The sequence below is a fragment of the Heteronotia binoei genome, chromosome 20 (genome assembly GCF_032191835.1).
Source record: "Heteronotia binoei isolate CCM8104 ecotype False Entrance Well chromosome 20, APGP_CSIRO_Hbin_v1, whole genome shotgun sequence".
Classification (NCBI taxonomy): Eukaryota; Metazoa; Chordata; class Lepidosauria; order Squamata; family Gekkonidae; genus Heteronotia; species Heteronotia binoei.
In genome coordinates, this window is record NC_083242.1 from 32,264,369 (window position 1) to 32,290,699 (window position 26,331).

Genomic DNA, 26,331 nt, shown 5'->3' on the forward strand with positions numbered 1-26,331 from the left:
GACGGACCCAGGGTCTGATTCAGTATAAGGCAGCTTCATATGTTCATATGAGCATAGGGGAAGGACAGTGGCTCAGTGGTAGAGCATCTGCTTGGGAAGCAGAAGGTCCCAGGTTCAATCCTCGGCATCTCCAAAAAAAGGGTCCAGGCAAATAGGTGGGAAAAACTTCAGCTTGAGACCCTGAGAGAGCCGCTGCCAGTCTGAGACGACAAGACTGACTTTGATGGACCGAGGGTCTGATTCGGTATAAGCAGCTTCATATGTTCATATATGGGGGGTGTGGCTGAATATGCAAAGGAGCTCCTGCTGGAATTTCACACCGTTTCTGACTAAGGTTGAATTAGAATGGATATATGGCAAGGTAATTACTAGCACACTGCAAGAAATAAATCATTTTTTTTTAAAGGTTCAGGTGAGCTTTCACCCAAAGAAGAGGCTGCCCCTCGCATCCCTGCATGATGTATAATTCTGGCCATAATCTGCTGCCAGTCAGGATGGATAATTACTGCCACAGCTCTCTGTGTTGTTGTTGTTCAGTTGCACAGTCGAGTCCAACAAGCTCTCTGTATAGTACTACAAAAGCAAAGATTGCCAATACCAGGAAACAATAAATTCCCTCTCTCCCTGAAAGCAGGGAGTCTCAGTTCTAGGCTTGCCTCCCTTTAATCACAAAATATGTCCAGATCAAGGATTCATGCAAGGGGCACCCTCTTCTGAGGGCAAGGATTCTCCCTCATCGCAGCATATTTTTGATAGGAACAAACAGAATCTCGTGACGTAGACAGAGAACAGCATTCCCTGACCCCAAAAGAGTCTGCCCGCAGCAACACTGCATGAGCTCTGGACAGCCTTCCTTCCAGACAGTCTTCAGCAAGAGTAGGCATCTCTACCATGTCTGGATTATTCACATTCAGAGGAATGGAAAGACTCAGCCTCAGAAGACAGACGCCCTTCATGCTCTGTATGAGTCACTGTTCTGCATTTTCCCAGGCCCACCCAGACATGCAGAGGCATAGGAGATGGGTAAGAACCTAAGAGAAGCCATGTTGGATCAGGCCAATGGCCCATCCAGTCTGACACTCTGTGTCACACATTGGCCAAAAAACCCCAGGTGCCACCAGGAGGTCCATCAGTGGGCTAGGACACTTGAAGCCCTCACACTGTTGCCGCCCCAAGCACCAAGACTACAGAGCATCACTGTCCAGACATAAGAGAAGCCATGTTGGATTAGGCCAATGACCCATCCAGCCCAACACTCAATGACCCATCCAGCCCAAAAATACCAAAAAAGGGTCCAGGCAAAAAGGTGTGAAAAACCTCCGCTTGAGACCCCTGGAGAGCCGCTGCCAGTCTGAGAAGACAAGACTGACTTTGATGGACCAAGGGTCTGATTCAGTATAAGGCAGCTTCATATGTTCATATGAAAGGGCGGGATATAAACTTAAATAAACTCGGAACTTCCTTGATGGTCTCCCATCCAGGTACTAACCAGGGCTGGCCTTGCTTAGCTTCAGAGATCTGATGAGATTTGGCTAGCCTGGGCCTTTCAGCTCAGGGCAAAAGATACATATAGGTCATTTGGTCATTGCCTGCCTCTGCGTAGTAACCCTGGGCTTCCTTGGTGGTCTCCATCCAAGTATTAACCAGAGCTGACTCTGCTTAGGTTCTGATGAGATCTGGCTAGCCCGGGCCATCCATGGATCACGGAGGTGTTCTTTTTCACAGTTCTTCATCGCAAACTAGAACCGCCTAGTTATCTACTGTATTAATGATACTATATTATTGTATGATATTATGGCTATAAAAAAGGTAGTCCCCTGTGCAAGCACCAATCGTTTCCGACTCTGGGGTGACGTCGCATCACGATGTTTTCACGCCAGACTTTTTACAGGGTGGTTTGCCATTGCCTTCCCCAGTCACCTACACTTTCCTTTTACCGACCTCGGAAGGATGGAAGGTTGAGTCAACCTGGAGCCGGCTACCTGAACCCAGCTTCTGCCGGGATCGAACTCAGGCCGTGAGCAGAGAGCTCGGACTGCAGGACTGCAGCTTTACCACTCTGCGCCACGGGGCTGCTATTGTTGCTGTATAGCCCCTCGATGTTTTTATTGTGTTATCATGCTTGATGTTTTTACATTGCCATCGGCCTGTTAGCCACCCTGAACCCGCTTCAGTGGGGAGGGCAGAGTACAAATCTAATAAAATAAAATAAAAACAAAATTCAGTTTCACCTTAACGACTTATTTCGGCATGAGTTTTCAGGGGTCACAGCCCCCTCTACCAGACAGATATGTGATGGAAAACTGCGCTGTGAAATTTTAATTAAATGGCCACAGTATTGATTGAAAATAAGGGGCGCTTCCAGAATTCATTCGCAAACAGTCTCCTGACTCCTTTGGGCAGAGTTCAGAATTAATATCCTAATTCCAGTGGCGCCCAATGAACCTGCCCTAAAGTCAGAGGTCTATTCTGATCAGAAGTGGTTCTCCAGGGATAGAGGTGAAGCTCTTTCCTGACTACCTGATTTTTTTAAATGGGAGAGACTGGGAATTGAACCTGGGGCCTTCTGCGTGCCAAACAGCTTCTCTACTGTTGAGCCAAACAGGGCTTTTTCTGTAGCAGGAACTCCTTTGCCTATTAGGCTACCCGCACCCTGATGTAGCCAATCCTCCTGGAGCTTACAGTAGCAGGAACTCCTTTGCATATTAGGCCACACACTCCTGATGTAGCCAATCCTCCTGGAGCTTGCAGTAGGCCCTGTACGAAGAGCTCTGTGAACTCCAGGAGGATTGGCTACATCAGGGGTGTGTGGCCTAATAGGCAAAGGAGTTCCCGCTGCAAAAAAAAAGCCCAGGCAATATAATAAAAAGTAGAGACATCACCCTGCCAACAAAAGTCCATATAGTCAAAGCGATGGTATTCCCAGTAATACTGTATGGCTGCGAGAGTTGGACCATAAGGAAGGCAATGCGCAGAAGAATAGATGCTTTCAAGTTGTGGTGCTGGAGAAGACTCTTGAGAGTCCCTTGGACTGCAAGAAGATCCAATCAGTCAGTCTTAAGGGAAATCAACCCAGACTGTTCCCTGGAAGGTCAGATGCTGAAGCTGAAGCTCAAATACTTTGGCCACCCAATGAGAAGGGAGCACTTCCTGGAGAAGACTCTTGAGAGTCCCTTGGACAGCAAGAAGATGCAATCAGTCAGTCCTAAGGGAAATCAACCTTGACTGTTCCCTGGGAGGTCAGATGCTGAAGCTGAAACTCAAATACTTTGGCCACCCAATGAGAAGGGAGCACTCACTGGAGAAGACTCTTGAGAGTCCCCTGGACTGCAAGAAGATCCAATCAGCCAGTCCAAAGGGAAATCAACTCTGACTGTTTTCTGGGAGGTCAGATGCTGAAGCTCAAATACTTTGGCCACCCAATGAGAAGGGAGCACTCACTGGAGAAGACCCTGATGCTGGGAAAGACAGAAGACAAAAGAAGGACAGGTTTCTTACCTGTAACTGGTGATCTTCGAGTGGTCATCTGTGCAATCACACATATGGGTAATCCGCAGGATTGGCCCCGACCTCGGAGAGTTCAAAGCAATCTTGATCGTAGATCTGGCGCGCCTCCCACTTGTCCTGGGAGGAGACAGCTACTGCGCATGCCTGGACAAGGGGGAGGTGCTTAGCCACTCAGTTTCTTCCCGCCGCCGGATAGGTGGAAATAACTGTGCTTACTAGCTTCCAGCAGCGGGGAAGGCTGGGTGGGTCTGTGTGATTGCACAGATGACCACTCGAAGATCACCAGTTACAGGTAAGAAACCTGTCCATCTTCTTCGTGGTCTCTGTGCATTCACACATATGGGTGATTAGCGAGCCATTTCTTCGGAGGTGGGTGCTGGACCTGTAAGAACATGAAGGGTTAGAGCGTAACGTAATGATAGTGGTACTCACAGTGGTTAGTCGAAGATCGATCGTAGCACTGCTTGTCCGAAGGAGGCATCTCGCCGGGCACGGACGTCGAGAGCGTAGTGCGAGGCGAAGGTAGATGTGGAGGACCAGACGGCTGCAGCGCATATGTCCTCTATAGGGATGCCTTTCATGAAGGCAGACGAGGTAGCCACGGCTCTGGTTGAGTGGGCTCGTATATGTTGAGGGATTGGTTGCTTTGCCAGCTGGTAACAGAGTTCGATGGCAGCAACAATCCATTTGGAGAGTCTCTGGGTAGATATTCTGCTGCCCTTATTATGGGTAGCGTAGGTGACAAAGAGTCTAGGGTCTTTACGGATTTGGCGGGTTCTGTCTATGTAGAAGGCTAGGGCTCTCCGTGCATCCAAGTTGTGGAGTGCCCTTTGTCCCGCGTCCGCGGGGTGCTGGAAGAAGGCTGGTATAGTGGACTGTCTTCCTAGGTGAAAGGTAGAGACGACCTTGGGTAGGAAGGTCGGGTCAGGTCGGAGGACCACCGTACTGTTATGAAATATCGTATACGGTGGGTCTGCTCTGAATGCGCAGATGTCACTGGCCCTCTTGCCTGTGGTGAGGGCCGTAAGTAGTGCCGTCTTCCATGACAGCAGGTGTAGTGGGATGGAGGCCATGGGCTCGAAGGGTGGTTTCATGAGTTGGCTCAGGACTAGGGACAGGCTCCAGGTGGGTAGAACTTGTTTGATTGGTGGGTGTAGGCGAATGATGCCCTTGAGGAAAGCTCTGGTCGCGTGGTGAGAGAATACCGTTGTGCCATCGATGCGGGGGTGGAAGGCAGAGATGGCTGCCAGGTGTACCTTCAGGGAAGAATACGACAGACCCGCTCTGGATAGCGTTAAGGTGTAAGTTAGTACCTGAGGTATAGTGGCGAGGTTGGGGTCGAAGTTGTGCCGTGAGGCATAGTGTGAGAAGCGTTTCCACTTAAATAGATAGGATTTCCTAGTAGATGGTTTTCTGGAGTTCACTAGGACCTGACGGACCTCCGGAGGGAAGTCTAGAAACTGATTCTCCAGGCTGTTAATTTGAGCGATGCCGGGTTGTGGTGAAGGACCCTGCCGCCCTGTTGAGAGAGGAGATCCCGTGTTTGAGGGAGCTGGATGAAGGTATTGTTGGACAGGAGCAGCAAGGTCGTAAACCAGGGTTGGCGCGGCCACCATGGAGTTATGAGGATGCAGTTTGTGTGGTCTACCTGAATCTTCTGTAGAACTCTGGTGATAAGTGGAATGGGCGGAAAGAGGTAGTGGAGTGTTCCTTTCCAAGTTTGTATGAAGGCATCCCCCCTGGAGAGGTGGGATGGAGGACCTCTCATGTAGAAGCGGGTGCATTGGGCATTTGACGGTGAAGCAAATACATCTATCTTCGGTTGTCCGAAGATGCTGAATATCTGTCTGATGTATCGGCTGTTGATAGACCACTCGTGGTTGTTGGTGGAGTGGCGGCTCAGGGCGTCTGCCTGGGTGTTCTCGGCCCCTGGTAGGTGTACGGCCGTGAGGAAGATGCCCTGGCTTATGCTCCAGTGCCACAGGGCTAGGGCTCTCTTGCAGAGTCTGACGGAGGCGGTGCCGCCCTGCCTGTTGATGTAAAAGACTGTGGCGATGTTGTCGGAGGTGACCTGGACGTGCTGGTTCCTTAGCGATGGGAGGAAGGACCGCAAAGCCTTGTGCACTGCGATGAGCTCCAGGCAGTTTATGTGGAGAGAGCGTTCGTAGTCTGTCCACTGGCCCTGCACCGTGAGGTCTTCCAAGTGGGCTCCCCATCCCCAGTTGGAGGCATCTGTGGTTACAATCACCGAGGGCGGTGTCTGCTTGAATGGCATGCCCTTGTAGAGGTGATGTTCCTTGGTCCACCATTTGAGGGATGGTACAATGTGTAGTGGAAGGGTGAGCAGTGTGGATTGATGTTGTGTGTGAGGGCGGAAAGTTCTTACGAACCACATTTGGAGGGGACGCATGTGCAGCTTCGCAAACCGCAGAACTGCTGTGGTTGCTGCCATGAGGCCTAACATTCTCTGGAAGGTGAGCGCTGTTTGGGAACGCTGGGCGATGATAGTGTTGGCCAGTGACATTATGGCGAGTGCCCTGTCCTGAGGTAGGAAAGCCGTTTGTGAGAGCGTGGAGATGTCTGCTCCTATGAATTGGATCCTTTGGGTAGGGACTAGTTTGGATTTTGAGAGGTTGACTAGGAGGCCTAAGGTGGCCAGGGTGGAGAGGGTGGTCGAGACGTCCAGTTGTAGTTGCTCCCTGGAATGGGCGACGATCAGCCAGTCGTCTATGTACGGGAAGATTGATATCTGTTGCTGGCGTAATGTGGCTGCTACTACTGCCATGCACTTGGTGAAGACCCTTGGTGCTGTGGAGAGACCGAAGGGAAGGGAGCAGAACTGGAAGTGCTGCTTCCCTATGGCAAACCTGAGGAATCTTCTGTGATGATGGTTGATTGTAATGTGGAAGTAGGCGTCCTGGAGGTCTATGGACGCCATCCATGCTCGTTCTGGGATGAGCGGGAGGATTGCCTGAAGCGTGACCATACGGAATTTCTTGTAGGTTATGTGTAGGTTGAGTTTGCGGAGGTCGAGAATGGGTCGGAGTCCTCCGTCCTTTTTTGGCACCAGGAAGTACCGGGAGTAGAAGCCGGTGCGATGGTATTGGGGTGGGACTGGTTCTATCGCGCCCTTGTCCAGCAGAGACGCGATTTCCGTCTGCAGGGGTGCGGACGGGGGTGTGGTGAGGAACCGGTGGTGCTTTGGAGTGGACGTAAACTCTATTAGGTAGCCTCTTTGAATGATGGCGAGGACCCAGGCGTCGGATGTTATGGTCCTCCAGGCAGTGTAGAATGGTTGTAGTCGTGTTGATGGGTTTGGCTGATGGAGGGAGACTGGACGGCTCGGGGCAGGGAGGTCAGAGAGACGGTTTGGGTGTGGTTGAAGGTTTCTTGGTTGTTTGGCGTCTGTGTTGAAAGGAAGGCTTGGACTGCGGTGGTTTGCGCTTCCATGGTTCCTGTTGTCGTGGGGATCTGTTCCCTTTGTATTGGTTGGACCTCCAGTTCCTTTGTCGATTGGTTTGGGTCAGAGGTTGGGAGACTCCCAGTCGTCTTGCCCTCTTCCTGCCATCGTCTACAGATGTGAGGATGTCATCTGTAGAGGAGCTAAACAGGCCAAGGCCATCAAAGGGCAAATCTTCAACTTTGTATTTGATGTCTGGTTGGAGGGAGGAGGACCTGAGCCACGCGTGTCTGCGGAGTGCTATGGCTGAGGCCAAGGTTCTGGAGGAACACTGTGCAGCGTGACGGGCAGTGTTGATTTGCTGTTTGGTTACTCTGGCCATCTCCTGCAGGGTCGTGGTGGCTGACTTTTGGGATGCCTCGGGCAGGGATGGTACCAATGCGGCGAGGGAGGTGGTCAGGTTGTGGGTGTATGCGGAGAAGCATGCCATGTAGTTGAGGATTTTGGTTGTGGCTGTAGTGAGGGCGTAAATCTTTCTTCCGATGGTGTCGAGTTTTTTGCCCTCCCGTTCTGGTGGTACCGGGTGTCTAGTCTGCTTCGACTTCGAGGACGAATGTACAATGATCGAGTTCGGAGCCGGGTGGGTGAACAGGAACTTGGAATCAGGTGCGTGTATCTTGTACAGCGCTTCAACCCTCTTGGATGTTGGCGGTACCGATGCCGGTTTGTCCCATGCTTCTTTGAGTGTTTCTAGTAGAACGGGGAGCATTGGGAGAGAAGAGCTGGATGGAAGATCCGCGTGGACTAGATCAAAAACGACGTCCGAGACTCTGGGGGCGTCCGTATTGAGCTTTAGATTTAGCGAGCTTGCCATGTTTGCTACCAGGTCGAGGTAGGATCTTGGGCTTTCAGACGGTGATAAGTCTGCTGGCTTGGCTATGTCGGAGTCTGGGGATTGTAGGTCCGAACCCGAAGAGTGGTCGGAGTCGGAGAGTTCCTCCTCGGATCCGTCGTCGGTTCCTTGAGGTAGGTCGGGCTGTGTTGTCTTGGGAGCCGTGTGTAGGGATTCTAGTGGTGACGGGAGCTTCGGTTCGGCGCCGAGGTCCGTAGGGTCGTCATGGTGAAGCGATTCGATCGAAGCAGTTTGGAGTCTGTGTGTGCGATCTCGGTAGCGCGGAGACTCTTGGTAGCTGTGGTAATGGCGATCATGGGATGGTGATCGTCGGTGCCGTCTTCGGTGCCGTGGGGATGGAGACCTAGATCTCGATGGAGAGTAATAGTAGTGTCTCCCCCTGCGGTGGCTGCGAGAGCGCCGGCGGCTGCGGGACCTGGTGCGGCGGCGACTGCGGGACCTGGTGCGGCGGCGGCTGCGGGACCTGGTACGGCGGCGACTGCGGGACCTGGTGTGTCGGCGACTGCGGGACCTGGTGCGTTTGCGACTGTGAGATCGAGGTCTAGTCAGGGGATCTCTCGGGGTCGAGGGTTCTCTGGTGAGCGCGTGGGCGTCTATCGGCTGTGAGAGATCTACGAATTTAGTGGGGTCGAGAGTGTGGGTCCTAACGGATGCGGTAGAGTGCGTATCCAGCAGCTGGTCTGGTGGGGAATTCGGAATGGACGGCGACTTTGATGAGATGCGGATGATTTCCAACGGAGTGATTGACGGTGTTGCCGTCGACTTCGACGTCGGAGTCTTCGGCATCGATCCGGAGGCAGTGGCGGTCGGGTTCGAGGCCTTCGGTTTGGTGGTCGGGTTCGAGGCCGAGTCGAGAGGGCGGGTCTTATGCTTTTTTGAGCTAGTGCTGCCCGTCGGGTCCGAGTGGGCGGAATCGGAGCGGCGACGCTTTTTGGGGTCGTCCGACTTCTTAGAGTGCTTGCCGGTCTTAGGCTTACAGGGAGTCTGTGCCACGGAAGCTGCCGACTGCGCCTCTCCCACGAGGTGTGGGGAAGATGGCGCGGGTTGTTGTTGTCCGCCACGCGGCATGGCCGGTCGGAGTGAGGTTTCCATGAGGTGGCTCTTGAGTCTCGCGGCGCGGTTCTTGCGGGCCTGTTTGCCAAATTGGCTGCAGTGCACGCAGGAGTCTGGACGGTGTGCCTCTCCAAGGCAGAACAAGCAAAGAGAGTGGCCGTCGGACGAGGGGATTTTTGAGGAGCAGCTGGTACAGCGTTTAAAGATTATCTTGTCCCTTCCTTCCATCCGCCCGGGAGGGGGGGGGGGGAGGGAGGGGGAAAGTCCAGAAAGATAGTAAGAGGAGGCTTTTTTTTTTTTTTTTTTTTTTATACGATACCAGGAGAAGTAGAAGATGAAGAATTGAAGCGAAGAGAAGGTAGTTGTTGGAGATTGCAATGAAGAAGTTGGAGATCAACGAGGAAGGTGCGATCCGGTCGGCGGTAAGGAAGAAACTGAGTGGCTAAGCACCTCCCCCTTGTCCAGGCATGCGCAGTAGCTGTCTCCTCCCAGGACAAGTGGGAGGCGCGCCAGATCTACGATCAAGATTGCTTTGAACTCTCCGAGGTCGGGGCCAATCCTGCGGATTACCCATATGTGTGAATGCACAGAGACCACGAAGAAGATGAAGGGGATGGCTAAAGATGAGATGGCTGGACAGCGTTACTGATGTAACTAACAGGAATCTGAGCAGACTTCAGAGGATGGTGGAAGACAGCAGGGCCTGGCGTGACTTGGTCCAGAGGTTTGCAAAGAGTCAGACTAGACCGTGCGACTGAACAACAACAACAACAAAAACCCCTCCATTAACAGGATCTAAACCCCCGTGCTTGCTTTTTTCTATCCCCTGGAGAGCCAGAGAACACGTCCATAGCCCCACCTGATCCGGTCCTCGTCCAAGTTCTCCACAATCTCATTCCGGCCATCAATGATGGCCAGATAGGACTTGAGCAGTTCTTCTTCTTGGGCTTTGTCCTTGGGGGTCTTCAGGGATTCTGCACAGGAGAGGAAGAAACCAGACACAACAGGTTCATTTCTATCCACAGGGCCTGAAATACCCCCAACTGGGGAATGATGAAGATTTCAAGTGAAGCGGACTCAGATGGAGTTTATTGACTGGTTCTGGATTCCTGCGGAAGCTGGAGAAGAGGAAAGAAAAAAAATGAGGTAGACAGGGCTTTTTTTGTAGCAGGAACTCCTTTGCATATTAGGCCACACACCCCTGACGTAGCCAATCCTCCAAGAGCTTACAGGGCTCTTCATACAGGGCCTACTGTAAGCTCCAGGACTGGATACATCAGGAGGGTGTGGCCTAATATGCAAAGGAGTTCCTGTTACAAAAAAAGCGCTGGAGGTAGGGAACAAAAAGAGAACGAGACATTGTAAAGGAACAAGAAGCAGCAGAGTGGAAGATAGGAAAGAGGAGGAGGAGGGGAAAGAGGAAGATGAAGAGGAGGTGGTGGAATTCACTGCCACAGGAGGTGGTGGCGGCTAAAGCGTAGAGCCTTCTAAACTCTTGGAGGATTGGCTACATCAGGGGTGTGTGGCCTAATATGTAAAGGAGCTCTTGCTAGAATTCCAAGCTCTGGGAGTATTGGCTACATCAGGGGTGTGTGGCCTAATATGTAAAGCAGCTCTTGCTAGAATTCCAAGCTCTTGGAGGATTGGCTACATCAGGAGTGTGTGGCCTGATATGCAAAGGAGCTCCTGCTAGAATTCCAAGCTCTTGGAGGATTGGTTACATCAGGGGTGTGTAGCCTGATATGCAAAGGAGCTCCTGCTAGAATCCCAAGTCCGTTCTCAAGGAAAGATAAAAGCAAAAGACTCACCGGGTTTATTCATGAGGTTCCGGAGTTCGGTCTCGATGTTCCACTGCCTCTCCTCTAGTTTCTGTTGTCTTGACCTGTTTTCCAAAAAGGAGGGGGGAAAGAATGTGATTAGGGCACAGGGATTTGCAGGCCACCAGACCACTCAAAGGAGCCTTTTTTATATATACTGCCCTACGTGTGAAGGACAGGTTGAAGCCAGGACTCTCTCTCCGGATGACGGGCGCTCTCCTGCTATGACAAAGACTCTGATTTCTACTTTGTATTGAAGGAAGGGAGCTCTGACTCTCAAAAGCGTATAACCTCAAAATCTTGTCGGTCTCTCGGGTTCTAGCGGCCTTGAGTCTTATTCTCCTCCTGCAGACCAGTACGGCCACCCTCTGAAATGATCTCTATTCAACCACAGCAGATGGCTGCCTCCAGTGCCCTGATATAGTCTCCTCTGAGCAGTAGCAAGGGGTCCTGGTTCACTGCAGATGTCAAGAATGATACTTGGGGGGCGGGGGAAGGGAAAAAAAAAAGAAAGAAGGATTTTGTGCATGTACACTAAGATTCAGTCATAGGCCACAGAGGTGGTGGAGAAGGAGAAGAACAGGAGGAAAAGGAGGAGAAGGAGGAGAGGAGAAGGATGACGACATCGGATTTATACCCCGCCCTTCGTTCTGAATCTCAGAGTGGTTCACAATCTCCTTTCCCTTCCTCCCCCACAACAGACACCGTGAGGTAGGTGGGGCTGAGAGAGCTCTCCCAGAAGCTGCCCTTTCAAAGACAGAGTCTCAGAGCAGCCTACAATCTCCTTTCCCTTCCTCCCCCACAAAAGACACCCTGTGAGGTAGGTGGGGCTGAGAGAGCTCTCCCAGAAGCTGCCCTTTCAAGGACAACTCCTACGAGAGCCATGGCTGACCCAAGGCCATTCCAGCAGCTGCAAGTGGAGGAGCGGGGAATCAAACCAGTCCATGCATTTAACCGCTACACCAAACTGGCAAACTTTCTAATATTTCCTGCCGCAGAAAATAAACAACACATATAAAGCAGACAGATGGAAATCTTCACTGTGGCTACATAGGAAAAAATAATTTAAAAAGTATGATGGGAGTATTTTATTATGACAATTAGAAGAAGATGATGATGATAATGATGACAACGATATTGGATGTATAATCCCATTCTCCACTCCGAATATCAGAGTCTCAGAGAAACTCACAATCTCCTTTGTCTCCTTCCCCAACATCAGACACCCTGTGAGGTAGGTGGGGCTGAGAGAGCTCTCCTAGAAGCTGTCCTTTCAAGGACATCTCTGTGAGAGCTACAGCTGACCAAGGCCATTCCAGCAGCTGCAAGTGGAGGAGTGGGGAATCAAACCCAGTTCTCCCAGATAACAGTCCACTCACTTAGCCACTGCACCAAACTGGCAAACTTTCTAATATTTTCCCCACAAAAAAAATGGGAAAATAACCAAAACATATAAAATAGACAGATGGAAATCTTCACCGTGATCACATAGGAGAAAGTAATTTAAAAAGTATGATGGGAGTAAGGTTTTATTATGACAATTATAGAAGAAGAAGATGATGGTGATATTGGATTCATATCCCACCCTCCACACTGAATCTCAGAGTCTCAGAGCGGCTCACAAGCTCCTTTATTTTCTTCCCCCACAAAAGACACCCTGTGAGGTGGGTGGGGCTGAGAGGGCTCTCCCAGAAGCTGCCCTTTCAAGGACAACTATGTGAGAGCTATGGCTGACCCAAGGCCATTCCAGCACTGCAACTGGAGGACTGGGGAATCAAACCCGGTTCTCCCAGATAAGAGAGATATGGCTGACCCAAGGCCATTCCAGCAGCTGCAAGTGGAAGAGTGGGGAATCAAACCTGGTTCTCCCAGATAAGAGAGCTATGGCTGACCCAAGACCATTCCAGCAGCTGCAAGTGGAGGAGTGGGGAATCAAACCCGGTTCTCCCAGATAAGAAAGCTGTGGCTGACCCAGGACCATTCCAGCAGCTGCAAGTGGAGGAGGGGGGAATCAAACACAGTTCTCCCAGATAAGAGAGCTATGGCTGACCCAAGGCCATTCCAGCAGCTGCACGTGGAGGAGGGAGGAATGAAACCCGGTTCTCCCAAATAAGGGAGCTCTGGCTGACCCAAGGCCATTCCAGCAGCTGCAAGTGGAGGAGGGGGGAATCAAACACAGTTCTCCCAGATAAGAGTCCGTATATTTAACCACATCAAACCGGCAAACTTTCTAATATTTCCCCCCACAAAAAAATGGGAAAATAACCAAAACGTATAAAGCAGACAGATGGAAATCTTCACTGTAGCCACACAGGAGAAAATAATTTAAGAAGCATGATGGGAGTAAAGTTTTACGATGAGAATTATAATTCAAGAAGCATTTTAAGGTAGATGCTGAGCTGATGCAATTTAGTACACCTCCTGCTGTGTGGCATATGCAAAGGAGTTTTGTGTGGCATATGCAAATGAGTGATTCAAATAAGTTGTGCTAATGAGCTCTAGCACCTCTTTTCCTTCAAAGCGGCCCCTGGAGGCAGGCAATGGCAAACCACCTCCGTTTGTCTCTGTTTTGACTGAGATGGCCCAGGCTAGCCTGATCTCTTCAGGTCTCGGAAGCTTACTGGGGCAACCCCTTGTTTGCACTCTGATGGGAGACCCCCAAGGAAGCCCAAGGTTGCTCTGCAGAGGCAGGCAAGGGCAAACCACTTCTGTTCATCTCTCACCTTGAAAACCCTCTGGGGTCACCATAAGACAACTTGAATTGACCAGCGACTCTCATGAAAAACCTCTGCCTGAGATTCTGGAGAGCCGCTGCCAGTCTGAGTAGACAAGACTGACCTTGATGGACAGATGGCCCGCTTCATTATAAGGCGGTTTCAGGTATTCATCTATCCATTCTTTGACCACTAGAGTAATTCATAGAATCGTAGAGTTGGAAGGGACCTCCAAGGTCATCTAGTCCAACCACCTGCACAATGCAGGAAACTCACAAACACCTCCCCCTCAATTCACAGGATCCTCATTGCAGTCAGGTGACCATCTAGCCTCTGTTTAAAAACCTCCAAGGAGGGAGAGCCCACCACCTCCTGAGGAAGCCTGCTCCACTGAGGAACCGCTTTAAACTCACAAATCCCTTCCCCTAAATTCACAGGATCGTCATTGCTGTCAGATGGCCATCTAGCCTCTGTTTAAAAACCTCCAAGGAAGGAGAGGAGAGCCCACCACCTTCCGAGGAAGCCTGCTCCACTGAGGAACAGCTCTAACGGTCAGGAAGTTCTTCCTAATGTTGAGTCGGAAACTCTTTTGATTTAATTTCAACTCCCTGGGTCTGGTCCTACCTTCTGGGGCCACAGAAAACAATTCCACCCCATCCTCTAGATGACAGCCCTTCAAGGACTTGAAGATGGTGATCGTATCACCTCTCAGCCGCCTCCTCTCCAAGCTAAACATTCCCATCTCCTTCAACCTTTCTTCATAGGACTTGGTCTCCAGACCCCTCACCATCCTCGTCCTCCTCCTCTGGACCCAGCTTGTCTATATCCTTCGTAAAATGCGGTGCCAAAAACTGAACACAAGACTCCAGGTGAGGTCTTACCAGAGCAGAGTAAAGAGATAGCATCACTTCACGTGATCTGGACACTATAATTTTGTTGATACAGACCAGAATTGCATTTGCCTTTCTATTGATACAGCCCAGAATTGCATTTGCCTTTCTATTGATACAGCCCAGAATTGCATTTGCCTTTCTATTAATACAGCCCAGAATTGCATTTGCTTTTCTGTTGATACAGCCCAAAATTGCATTTGCCTTTCTGTTGATACAGTCCAGAATTGCATTTGCCTTTCTGTTGATACAGCCCAGAATTGCATTTGCCTTTCTGTTGATACAGCCCAAAATTGCATTCGCCTTTCTGTTGATACAGCCCAAAATTGCATTTGCCTTTCTGTTGATACAGTCCAGAATTGCATTTGCCTTTCTGTTGATTCAGCCCAGAATTGCATTCGCCTTTCTGTTGATACAGCCCAGAATTGCATTTGCCTTTCTATTGATACAGCCCAGAATTGCATTTGCCTTTCTATTAATACAGCCCAGAATTGCACTTGCCTTTCTATTGATACAGCCCAGAATTGCATTTGCCTTTCTGTTGATACAGCCCAAAATTGCATTTGCCTTTCTGTTGATACAGCCCAGAATTGCATTTGCCTTTCTGTTGATACAGCCCAAAATTGCATTTGCCTTTCTGTTGATACAGTCCAGAATTGCATTTGCCTTTCTGTTGATACAGCCCAGAATTGCATTCGCCTTTCTGTTGATACAGCCCAGAATTGCATTTGCCTTTCTGTTGATACAGCCCAGTATCGCATTCGCCTTTCTGTTGATACAGCCCAGAATTGCATTTGCCTTTCTGTTGATACAGCCCAGAATTGCATTTGTCCCTTTAACTGGAGATGCCAGGGATTAAGCCTGGGACCTTCTCCAAAGCAATCCCTGCAGATATCAATAGCTGATCAGCTGATCCATCCCCCACCTTCCTGGCCCCCATGAAACCAGACAGACCGTCTGCAGCATCACCCACCTGTACATCAGCTCTGACTCCCGCCTCAACAGGAGTTGCTTCTCATGGATGAGCTTGAACCACTCCACCATCAGCGCGTCCTCACGGTCATCTGTATGCAAGAGCCAAAGACACTCTGAAGAACCCGTGGGAACTTAATTCATTCCGTCAGATAGACATTGCTGTGATTGTCTAACATAGCCCCACCTTGTCAAACCTCAGAAGCTAAGCGGGGCGGGCGCTTGGTAGACTCTGGACTTCTGACCCAGCATTGGGAAAGGTGCAGAAAAGGACAACTAGAACGACGAAGGGGATGGAACACCTTCCTTGAGAAGAAAAGTTAGAGATTAGGGCAGGGATGTCAAACATGAGGCCCAGGGGCCGAATCAGGCCCCGGAGGGCTCCTATCAGGCCCCCGAGCAACTTGTCCGCTTCCTTCTCCCTCTCTCTTGCTTCCTTCTACATCACGGTTTGCTTTGCAAGGCCTGCTCAATATCACAGGAGCTACAGAGCAAAGCCTCGATTTCCTCCATTGGTTGGGAGGGAGGGAAAGAGTCAGGGCTTCCTTTGCCCAGTTCCCTCGATCGCACAGGAGAAATACAAAGAAAGCACCTTAAAGACCAACAAGTGCTGATGTTTTAAGCATGTTTTATTTTAAGTTTTTTTAAAAAATCTTTAGTCGTGCTTCTCTGCGTCCTTTAAAAAGTTTATATCTCTGCTACCTAATTTTAAATAGGTACATACGTGGCCCGGCCCGACACGGCTCGAACCAGACCAACAAAGTCTCATTTATGTCAGATATGGCCCTCAAAACAAATGAGTTTGACAACCCTGAGTTAGGACTTTTTAGCTTGGAGAAATGACAACTGATGGGGTGATTTGACAGAGGTTTACGAAATGATGCATGGAATAGAGAAGGCAGAGAAAGAGGTCCTTTTCTCCCTTTCTCACAGTGCAAGATCTCATGGGCCTCCAGGAAATGAATGAGCAGTCAGCTTACAGCAGATCGAAGGAAGTCCTTCTTCACCTGAAGGCTACGATCGCACACACTAAATAATGTACTTTCAATTAGCTTTCAATGCACTTTCCAACTGGATTTTGCCAGTTCATGCAGCAAATACCAGTTTGGACAATGCATTGAAAGAGGATTGAAAGTATGTGCGATCGCAGCCAAAGAGTCCTTTACATGTGGAATTCACTGCTGCAGGAGGTGGCTACAAGCATAGACAGCTTCAAGACGGGGTTGGAGAACCATAAGGAGCAGAGGTCCATCAGTGGTTATTAGCCACAAGGCATAGATGGAAATACTCTAGGGCAGTGATGCTCTGTCTTCTTGGTGTTGGGGAGGAGCACAGTGGGAGGGCTTCTGGAGTTCTGGCCCTGCTACTGGACCTCCTGAAGGCACCTGGGTTTTGGCCACTGTGTTGAACTGTCCAACATGGCCTGATCCAATATGGTTTCCCTTATGTTCTTATGTCTTGGGCAGTGATGCTCTGTCTTCTTGGTGTTGGGGGGAGGGGCCCAGTGGGAGAGCTTCTGGAGTTCTGGCCCTGCTGCTGAAGGCACCTGGGTTTGGGCCACTGTGTGACACAGAGTGTTGGACTGGAGGGGCCATTGGCCTGATCCAACATGGCTTCTCTTATGTTCTTCTGTGACACAGAGTGTTGGACTGGAGGGGCCATTGGCCTGATTCAACATGGCTTCTCTTATGTTCTTATGTGACCCAGAGTGTTGGACTGGAGGGGCCATTGGCCTGATCCAACATGGCTTCTCTTATGTTCTTATGTGACACAGCGTGTTGGACTGGAGGGGCCATTGGCCTGATCCAACATGGCTTCTCTTCTGTTCTTATGTGACTCAGAGTGTTGGACTGGAGGGGCCATTGGCCTGATCCAACATGGCTTCTCTTATGTTCTTATGTGACACAGAGTGTTGGACTGGAGGGGCCATTGGCCTGATCCAACATGGCTTCTCTTCTGTTCTTATGTGACCCAGAGTGTTGGACTGGAGGGGCCATTGGCCTGATCCAGCATGCCTTCTCTTCTGTTCTTATGTGACTCAGAGTGTTGGACTGGATGGGCCACTGGCCTGATCCAACATGGCTTCTCTTATGTTCTTCTGTGACACAGAGTGTTGGACTGGGTGGGCCATTGGCCTGATCCAACATGGCTTCTCTTATGTTCTTATGTGACACAGAGTGTTGGACTGGATGGGCCACTGGCCTGATCCAACATGGCTTCTCTTATGTTCTTATGTGACACAGAGTGTTGGACTGGATGGGCCACTGGCCTGATCCAGCATGGCTTCTCTTATGTTTTTATGTGACACAGAGTGTTGGACTGGATGGGCCGTTGGCCTGATCCAACATGGCTTCTCTTATGTTCTTATGTGACACAGAGTGTTGGACTGGACGGGCCACTGGCCTGATCCAGCATGGCTTCTCTTATGTTCTTATGTGACACAGAGTGTTGGACTGGACGGGCCACTGGCCTGATCCAGCATGGCTTCTCTTATGTTCTTATGTGACACAGAGTGTTGGACTGGATGGGCCATTGGCTTGATCCAACATGGCTTCTCTTCTTATGTGGTGGGTGCAGTCACAAAATGGCTGCCTCAAAACAACTGCTGTAGGATCCACAAAATGGCTTCCACAGCTTACCTTCAATTGCACAAGGAAGGTTCTTTGTGCTCGGGTGACAGCTGTTGCCAAAGCAACAGTTCCAAACACCTGCATAGCCAGTCGAATCTTCAGTAGCTAATCGGAAGCCCTGCTGAAGAAGCCTCATCTGCCCCCCGCTTCCAACTTTCTAAAAACACGTGGCAGGCACCAAGAAAGACGTAGGTGGGTGCCACGGTGCCCACAGTCACCATGTTGGGCACCCCTGAACTAAAGAATCCACCCCTCAGCGCCCGTCCATAACCCACCCGCGGCCACCTACCTCCTTCACATTTCCGCAACTGCTTCTCCATGTCTACCCCTTTCAGTTCTAGCTCATCCAGATCTCTCCCGATCTGCTGGACTTCCTTCTGGATTTCTTCCTCAGGGATGTAGTCTGAGGAGAGCTGAGAGGAATAAAACCACAGAAGTTAGTAATGCACACAAGCCCCGCCCCCCCCCTCAACAATTCACAAACCAGTCCTGTCCCTGCTGGCTATTGGGGAACAGGGCAGTTAATTCCCATGGTGTGGAAGTTAGAACCATAGAGTTGGAAGGGACCTCAGGGGTCATCTACTCCAACCCCCTGCACAATGCAGGAAACTCACAAATACCTCCCCCTAAATTCACAGGATCTTCATTGCTGTCAGATGGCCATCTAGCCTCCGTTGAAAAACCTCCAAGGAAGGAGAGCCCACCACCTCCCAAGGAAGAAGCCTGTTCCACTGAGGAACCGCTCTAAACTCACAAACACCTCCCCCTAAATTCACAGGATCTTCATTGCTGTCAGATGGCCATCTAGCCTCCGTTGAAAAACCTCCAAGGAAGGAGAGCCCCCCACCTCCCAAGGAGGAAGACTGTTCCACTGAAGAACCACTCTAACAGTCAGGAAGTTCTTTCTAATGTTGAGCCGGAAACTCTTTTGATTTAATTTCAACCCATTGGTTCTGGTCCTACCTTCTGGGGCCACAGAAATCAATTCCACACCATCCTCTATATGACAGCCCTTCAAGTACTCGAAGATGGTGATCATATCACCTCTCTGCTGCCTTCTCTCCAGGCTAAACATTCCCAGCTCCTTCCATGAGACCTCACACGTCCTTGCCCTTCCATGAGACCTCATTCTCCCTCCCAGAATGCCTCTGGCAACCTTTGACAGCCATTGATAACCGATACCCTCCCTGAAGTCTGTGCCACTGGTTGTCTGAAAAGCTCCAGCCTCTTTTCCCAGCCTCACCTTGGATGGAGACACCGCCGGACTGCTCAGTTTCTTCTGGAAGGGTTCCGGAGCTGAAGGTTTAACTGCAAAGTGGAGGGGAGAGGAACTGACTGAAGGTTGAGGGGGCTGCGAGAGTGAGGAACGGTCTCCCTCTAAAAATGACCCGCCAGTTACAGACAATTTCACACTTGGTAAAACAAGACAGATAAGGAACACACCTCTACACGGTTGTCCTTCACAATAATATCTTCCTTGTGCGATTTAAGTGCAAAAAAGCTAGATTTAATGTAATTTAATGTAATTTAAATTTAATTTTCTGATTTATACCCCACCCTACACTGCAAGAGGGCTCTGGGCGGCCTACAACATTAAAAACCTTACGGAAACGTTAAACAAACCACATCCAGACTAGATAATATCATAATTGCAAAACCTGTAAAATTACGGAGTCACAGAATTAGCAAAATAGTATCCAACATAACTTAAGCACCTAGATGGTAAGAAAAAGATGATATTAGATTTATATCCCGCCCTCCACTACAATTCTTAGAGTCTCAGAGCGGCTCACAATCTCCTTTCCCTTCCTCTCCCACAACAGACACCCTGTGAGGTGGGTGGGGCTGAGAGAGCTCTCCCAGAAACGGCTCTTTCAAGGACAGCTCTGTGAGAACTGTGGCTGACCCAAGGCCATTCCAGCAGTTGCCAATGGAGGAGTGGGGATTCAAACCCAGTTCTCCCAGATAAGAGTCCGCACACTTAACCACTACACCAAACTGGCTCTCTCAGCACCAAACTGGTGCTGATAAGTAGATTCAAGTCCTGTGGCCATGAGAGAACAACAAAATCTTCAGGGGATGAGCTTGAGAAAGTCAAAGCTCCCTTTGTCAAAAGTTTGTACCCTGAAAATCTTGTTGGGATCTAAGCAGGGCCGTTGCCATGGTTTCTGGTGCCCTAGGCCCCCGACCCTGCCCACCCACTTTCAAAAAGCACTTTGGTGTTGTAGAGGTGTTGGCGGAGGGTCCCGCAGGAGGTGGAGCTAGCCACAAAATGGCTGCTGCCGCTTTCCTTCTGCCACACAGTGAAGAGCCTTGCGCAGCGGTGGCAGCTGCTGCTAAGCAACGTTTTTAAAAACATGGACAGCCAATCTTGTCTCCAATGGCCAATCAGAAGGCTTGCTTACCCCATTTGGGCCCACCCACTTTCTAAAAACCCTCTGTGTCGGAGAAGCGTTGGCGGATGCCATGGCGCTCAAGGGCCCCTTGTTGGGGATCCCTGAGTTAGACCAAGAAAGAGCGTGACTAGACTAAAGTCACCCAGCGAACTTCTACGGCAGAGCAAGGATTCGAACCTGGGTCTTCCCGATCTCAGTTCAGCACTGCACTGCGCTGGCTATACACACTCATTGCCTGAAACAGTAAAATCAAGGGAGGAGACAACTCTTACCAGATGCAATGGCTTTCTTTGGCAAGCCTGGCTCCTCCACCTTCCGGAGAACCGGAGCATCTTCCCACTGATGCTTCAGCTTCGGCCAACCGCTGGTGACATCCAGGCTGGGCACCAACAGTCTCTTCTTCTGTGGCTGGTCAGCTGATGGTGCTAAAATGAAAAAGGACCCTTGATACTCAAAAGACTCCATGTGTCTCATGGGAAAAGTCCCGTTGCAAGCAATGCTCCCTCTAAGCTGCAGGGTCTTGTGAGCAAAAATTCTGGGCTACTGGCATTAAAGTTGTGAGCTCCTGCATCAAACCCCAGAGAGCGCTGAGGTCAGCTGGAAAGAACCAGCTGAATATCCCTGGGCCAAGGGAGGCCAGATTGAAGACCACCCGGCATCGGGCCTTCTCCATAGCAGCTCCCCTACTGTGGAACCAACTCCCAGAGGAGGTACGGGCCCTGAGATGTTTAGAACAATTCCGCAGGGCCTGCAAGACCTACCTCTTTAAAACAGCCTTCACTTAATACCGAGCCAAGAAAGTCCTGCTGGATATGTTGTATGTTTTAGTCACTGGATTTTATGGAAGCTCTTAATTATAGCACCATAATGTTAATCTTAATGTAAGTTTTAATGATTTTAAGGATGATTTTATAATTGAAATTGTAACTATTGTATATGATTTATTGGACATTGTATTTACGTGTTGTGAGCCGCCCTGAGCCTGCTTTGCGGGGAGGGCGGGATATAAATAAAAAGTATTATTATTATTATTATTATTATTATTATTAGTGTGCTCTGGGGTCATCTTTCCTGAGCTAAGACAAAAATGTGTGAGCGGGAGGCTAAAAATCTGTAAGCTAGCTCACGCTGACTCAGCTTAGAGGGAACACTGGTTGCAAGATATCCCTCTCCTCCTTTTATGCACGAATGTGCTGACGATTCAAGCGCTGGAAAAAATACGGAAAAGGGCAACCAGAATGACTGAAGGGTTGGAACACTTCCCCTATGAAGAAAGGTTAAAACACTTGGGGCTCTTTAAAACAACGACTGAGGGGTAACATGATAGAGATTTACAAGGTTATGCATGGAACAGAGAAGGTAGAGAAAGAAGTCCTTTTCTCCCTTTCTCACAATACAAGAACTCGTGGGCACTCCATGAAATTTCTGAGCAGTCGGGTTAGAACGGATAAAACGAAGTCCTTCTTCACCCAAAGGGTGATTAACACGTGAAATTCACAGCCACAGAAGGTGGTGGTGGTGGTGGCTACAAGCATAGCCAGCTTCAAGAGGGGATTGGATAAACATCTGGAGCAGAGGTCCATCAGTGGCTATTAGCCACAGGGTATAGATGGAACTCTCTGTCTGGGGCACGTGATGCTCTGTATTCTTGGTGCTTGGAGGAGGGCAACGGTGGGAGGGCTTCCAGTGTCCTGGCCCCACTAGTGGACCTTCTGATGGCACCTGGGTTTTTGGCCACCGTGGGACAGAGTATTGGACTGGATGGGCCATTGGCCTGATCCAACATGGCTTCTCTTATGTTCTTATGTGACACATAGTGCGTTTTCGCACTCACCTTCAGCCGGCGCGACCCCCCTCTTCATCGCGCAGGATCTGTGTGGATTTCGCACTAAAAGCCGCTGAGCAGCCGGAAGAGCCGGAAGCTCCCGGCACAAAAGCCGCTCAAACGCAAACCACCAAAAAGCAGTTTCCGTTTGCGCGGCTTTTGCGACGGGAGTTTCCGGCTCTTCTGGCTGCTCCGCGGCATTTAGTGCGAAATCCGCGCAGATCCTGCACGGTGAAGAGGGGGGTCGCGCCGGCTGAAGGTGAGTGCGAAAATGCCCAGAGTGTTGGACTGGAGGGGCCACTGGCCTGATCCAACATGGCTTCTCTTATGTTCTTATGTGACACAGAGTGTTGGACTGGAGGGGCCACTGGCCTGATCCAACATGGCTTCTCTTATGTTCTTAATGTGACACAGAGTGTTGGACTGGATGGGCCATTGGCCTGATCCAACATGGCTTCTCTTATGTTCTTATGTGACACAGAGTGTTGGATTGGATGGGCCATTGACCTGATCCAACATGGCTTCTCTTATGTTCTTATGTGACACAGAGTGTTGGACTGGATGGGCCACTGGCCTGATCCAAAATGGCTTCTTATGTTCTTCTGTGACACAGAGTGTTGGACTGGATGGGCCATTGGCCTGATCCAACATGGCTTCTCTTATGTTCTTATGTTCCCCACTTACCTCTTTGTCCACCTGCCCTACAGTTCTGGCACCCAATCTGGTAGTGATCATATCACGCCTTATATCTCATGGCTCAGTGGAAGAGCCTCTGTTTTGCATGCAGAAGGTCCCAGGTTCAATCCCCAACATCTCCAGTTTTAAAAAAGGACTATGTGTATATTTTAGTGTGTAAGTTGTATTATTGTGTATTACTGTGTTAAATGTTTAATAATAAAGGGCAATTTGGAAACTTAAAAAAATAAAATAAAATAAAATAAATAAAGGATTAGGCAGGTGATGCGAAAGATCTCGGCCTGAGACCCTGGAGAGTCGCTGCCAGTTCGAGTAGACAATACCAATCTTGGTAGACTAAGGCAGTTTTATGTGTTGTGGGAGGGGCTGCTGTTGAGTATCTGCTTGCTACACGGAAGGTCCCAGGTTCAGTCCCTGGCATCTCCAGTTGCAAAGGATCAGGTAGGATGAGAAAGACCTCCCCAAGACCCTGGAGAGCTGCTGCCAGTCTGAGCAGGCAATACCCACTATGATGAACCCAGGGTCTGAGTCAGTAGAAGGCAGCTTCATGGATGTGTCCATTTCTATACCAGACCTAATTCTACTTCTGATCCTGCCAAGACTTCGATCCCAGGCCCTGATTCGGAAAACACCCAGTTATTCCCCCCTCAGTGCTTCCCTTGTTATAACTTTTTTCTAAATATATTTCATTTGCACTCCACATTTCTCCATGATGGGGTGTCATCCTCCCCTCCATATTATCCTCATAGCGACCCTGAAAGGTAGGTTAGATTTCTAAAGTTACTAGCTCTAGGTTGCCCAGAGAGCATCTACAGGAATTCGAACCTGGGTCTCCCAGATCCTAGTCCACCCGGTGATGTCCAAACTGCAACTTGGGAGCCACATGTGTCTTTTTCACAGATATTGTGTGGCTCTTGAAGCCCCCACTGCCCCAGCAGCCGGCTTGGAAAAGGTATTTAAATCATTTCTCCAAGCTAAGCAAGCCAGTGGCTTGGAGAATGCATTTAAAGTTAAAGTTGCTTTCTTTCCATGTCTCCCCCCCATCTATTTTCCTTCCTTCCTTCCTTCCTTCCTTCCTTCCTTCCTTCCTTCCTTCCTTCCTTCCTTCCTTCCTTCCTTCCTTCCTTCCTTCCTTCCTTCCCTCAAACATCTGACGTTCATGTCTTGCAGCTCTCAAACATCTGACATTTATTCTATGTGGCTCTTACGTTAAGCGAGTTTGGCCACCTCTGCTCTAACCACTACACCACACTGGCTCTCTAAGACAGTCCTTTTAGGTTTGTTGGTCCAACTGCATACGACTGGTTAAGGCCACCAAATTATTCTCTGCATTAGTTCAGAAACAACATGCAAAATTGAACGCTAACCAAAAAAAAATATGTTCTTTTTGCAGCTGTTTACTTGGAAACCTAATTTAAGAAGGTTTCTCCATATCTGGATGTCAAGGCCACACTGTGTCAGGGACTATGAAATCACAGCTGACTTACGCAAACTCCAGCAAGAGCGTTTCAGGGCAACTGAGACACAGAGGTGGTTTGCCACTGCCTTCCTCTGCGGAATCTTCCTTGGTGGTCTTCCATCCAAGTACCAACCCCGCTTAGCTTCCAAGATGTGATAAGAGACTGATGGTGACCCCAGCAAGGGGCTTTCAAGGAAAGTGAGAAGAAGAGGTGGCTGGCCATTGCCTTCTTCTGCAGAGCCTTCCTTGGAAGTTTCCCATCCTAGTAACAACACTGCTTAGCTTCTAAGATCTATCCCCTGGGCTATCCCAGGGGTGGCCAAACTTGCTTAATGTAAGAAGAAGAAGAATTGCAGATTTATACCCCGCCCTTCTCCCTGAATCAGAGACTCAGAGCGGCTTACAATCTCCTATATCTTCTCCCCCCACAACAGACACCCTGTGAGGTGGGTGGGGCTGAGAGAGCTTTCACAGAAGCTGCCCTTTCAAGGACAACTTTGTGAGAACTATGGCTAACCCAAGGCCATTCCAGCTGGTGAAAGTGGAGAAGTGGGGAATCAAACCCGGTTCTTCCAGATAAGAGTCCACACACTTAACCACTACACCAAATTGGCTCTCACCCACATAGAATAAACGTCAGATGTCTGAGAGCCACAAGACATGAATGTCAGATGTTTGAGAGCCACAGGACGGAAGGCAGGCAGGCAAATAGATGGCGGGGGAGGGAGAGATGGAAAGAAAGCGACTTTAAATGCATTCTCTGAGCTGCTGGCTGGCTTTGCTTGGAGAATGCATCTAAAGAGACAAATGCCTTCTCAAAGCTGGCCAGTGGAGTGGGGTGGGGGCTGCAAAAGCCACACGATATGTGTGAAAGAGCCACATGTGGCTCCCGAGCTATAGTTTGACCACCCCTGGGCTATACAATACCATTCTGCATCCCAGTTTTTCAACATATGCATATCCTGCCATTAGGCTTTTCCCAGCCTCCATGAGGACTAGATCTTTGCACGTGGATTTTCAAAATAAAAGGTAAGATCCTACATCTGAACCCACATGTACAAAGTGCCCACAGAATATAAACTGATCCTCCCACCAACAACAAAACCATACCAGCGTCCTGAACCATCAGGGAGACTTTGGGAAAAGCTGGCTTTGTTTCTTCGGGTGCCGAGCTCGGGGCTTTGTTGATAACCAGTTTGTGGCCTTCTGTGGGCTTTGGAGCATTTCCAGCATCTCCTTGGTGGGGGAATCTGTAAGACAATAAGAGGCGGTCAAAGAAACTGCACTGTCCCGCAAAACAGAGTCCAACACGCTCTAGTATGACCCAAACTCTCCCCAAAGTTTATGTAATTATTTGGAATATATGGGCTGCCTCCCCAAACCTGGTTGTGGTGACTGACAACTAAAAGAGCAAACACAGGAAGTGGAGCCGGCCACAACGCTCAGATCACTCAAATTCGCTCCTGACTCCCATTCCAGGCGCTGGTTTTGACCTTGAAAGCCCTGCGTGGCTTGTAACCTGGATACCTGAAAGACCATTTTCTCCCATACATTCCTGCATGGAAAATTAAGCCCATACGAAGAGGCCCTCCCATCAATCAAAGACGCTTGTCTGTTGGGCGCATGAGACAGGGCCGGTCTCCGGCTGTGTGACAAGGGAAAGATGAGGTCGAATCCTGCAAAGCTCGTGTGCTACTTCTGAGCTACAGGCACCCCACGTGTAGGTCTCAGGGGGTGCTGACGATCTCATAATGGCATTCCTCTGACAAACACACACAGCGATCAGTACGGGCTTCTGCGGAGCAGCGAAAACATGGATATCTGGTGGAGCGGCACTCTCAGCAATACCTACTTGGTGCCCACCGGCTTCAGCCTCGACCGCCAGTCTGCTGGGCTCTCCGCCTTCTCTTCCGCGACAGCTGGACTGCCTGCTGTATGAGGAACACACGGATGTCAGCGTACAAACCAGACTCCTCAACTGCTGATCAAACATTCACAAGGGTACGCTGGGCCAGTCATCTACTCTCAGGCCAACCTACCTCATAGGTTCGTTGTGAGA

General features: G+C 49.8%; 1 protein-coding gene across 1 annotated transcript in view; it reads right to left on the reverse strand.

Annotated features, from left to right (window-relative positions):
- Positions 1–26,331, reverse strand: part of LOC132588276 (MICAL-like protein 2) — a 143,331-nt gene that overhangs the window by 70,369 nt on the left and 46,631 nt on the right. The window contains exons 2-9 of the mRNA XM_060260638.1: positions 26,125–26,203; positions 25,383–25,522; positions 20,565–20,717; positions 19,140–19,204; positions 18,186–18,309; positions 15,268–15,358; positions 10,682–10,755; positions 9,733–9,847 (exon numbers count right to left, since the gene is read on the reverse strand). Of these exons, the coding sequence (XP_060116621.1) occupies positions 9,733–9,847; positions 10,682–10,755; positions 15,268–15,358; positions 18,186–18,309; positions 19,140–19,204; positions 20,565–20,717; positions 25,383–25,522; positions 26,125–26,203 (841 nt within the window). The remainder of the gene's footprint in view (positions 1–9,732; positions 9,848–10,681; positions 10,756–15,267; positions 15,359–18,185; positions 18,310–19,139; positions 19,205–20,564; positions 20,718–25,382; positions 25,523–26,124; positions 26,204–26,331) is intronic.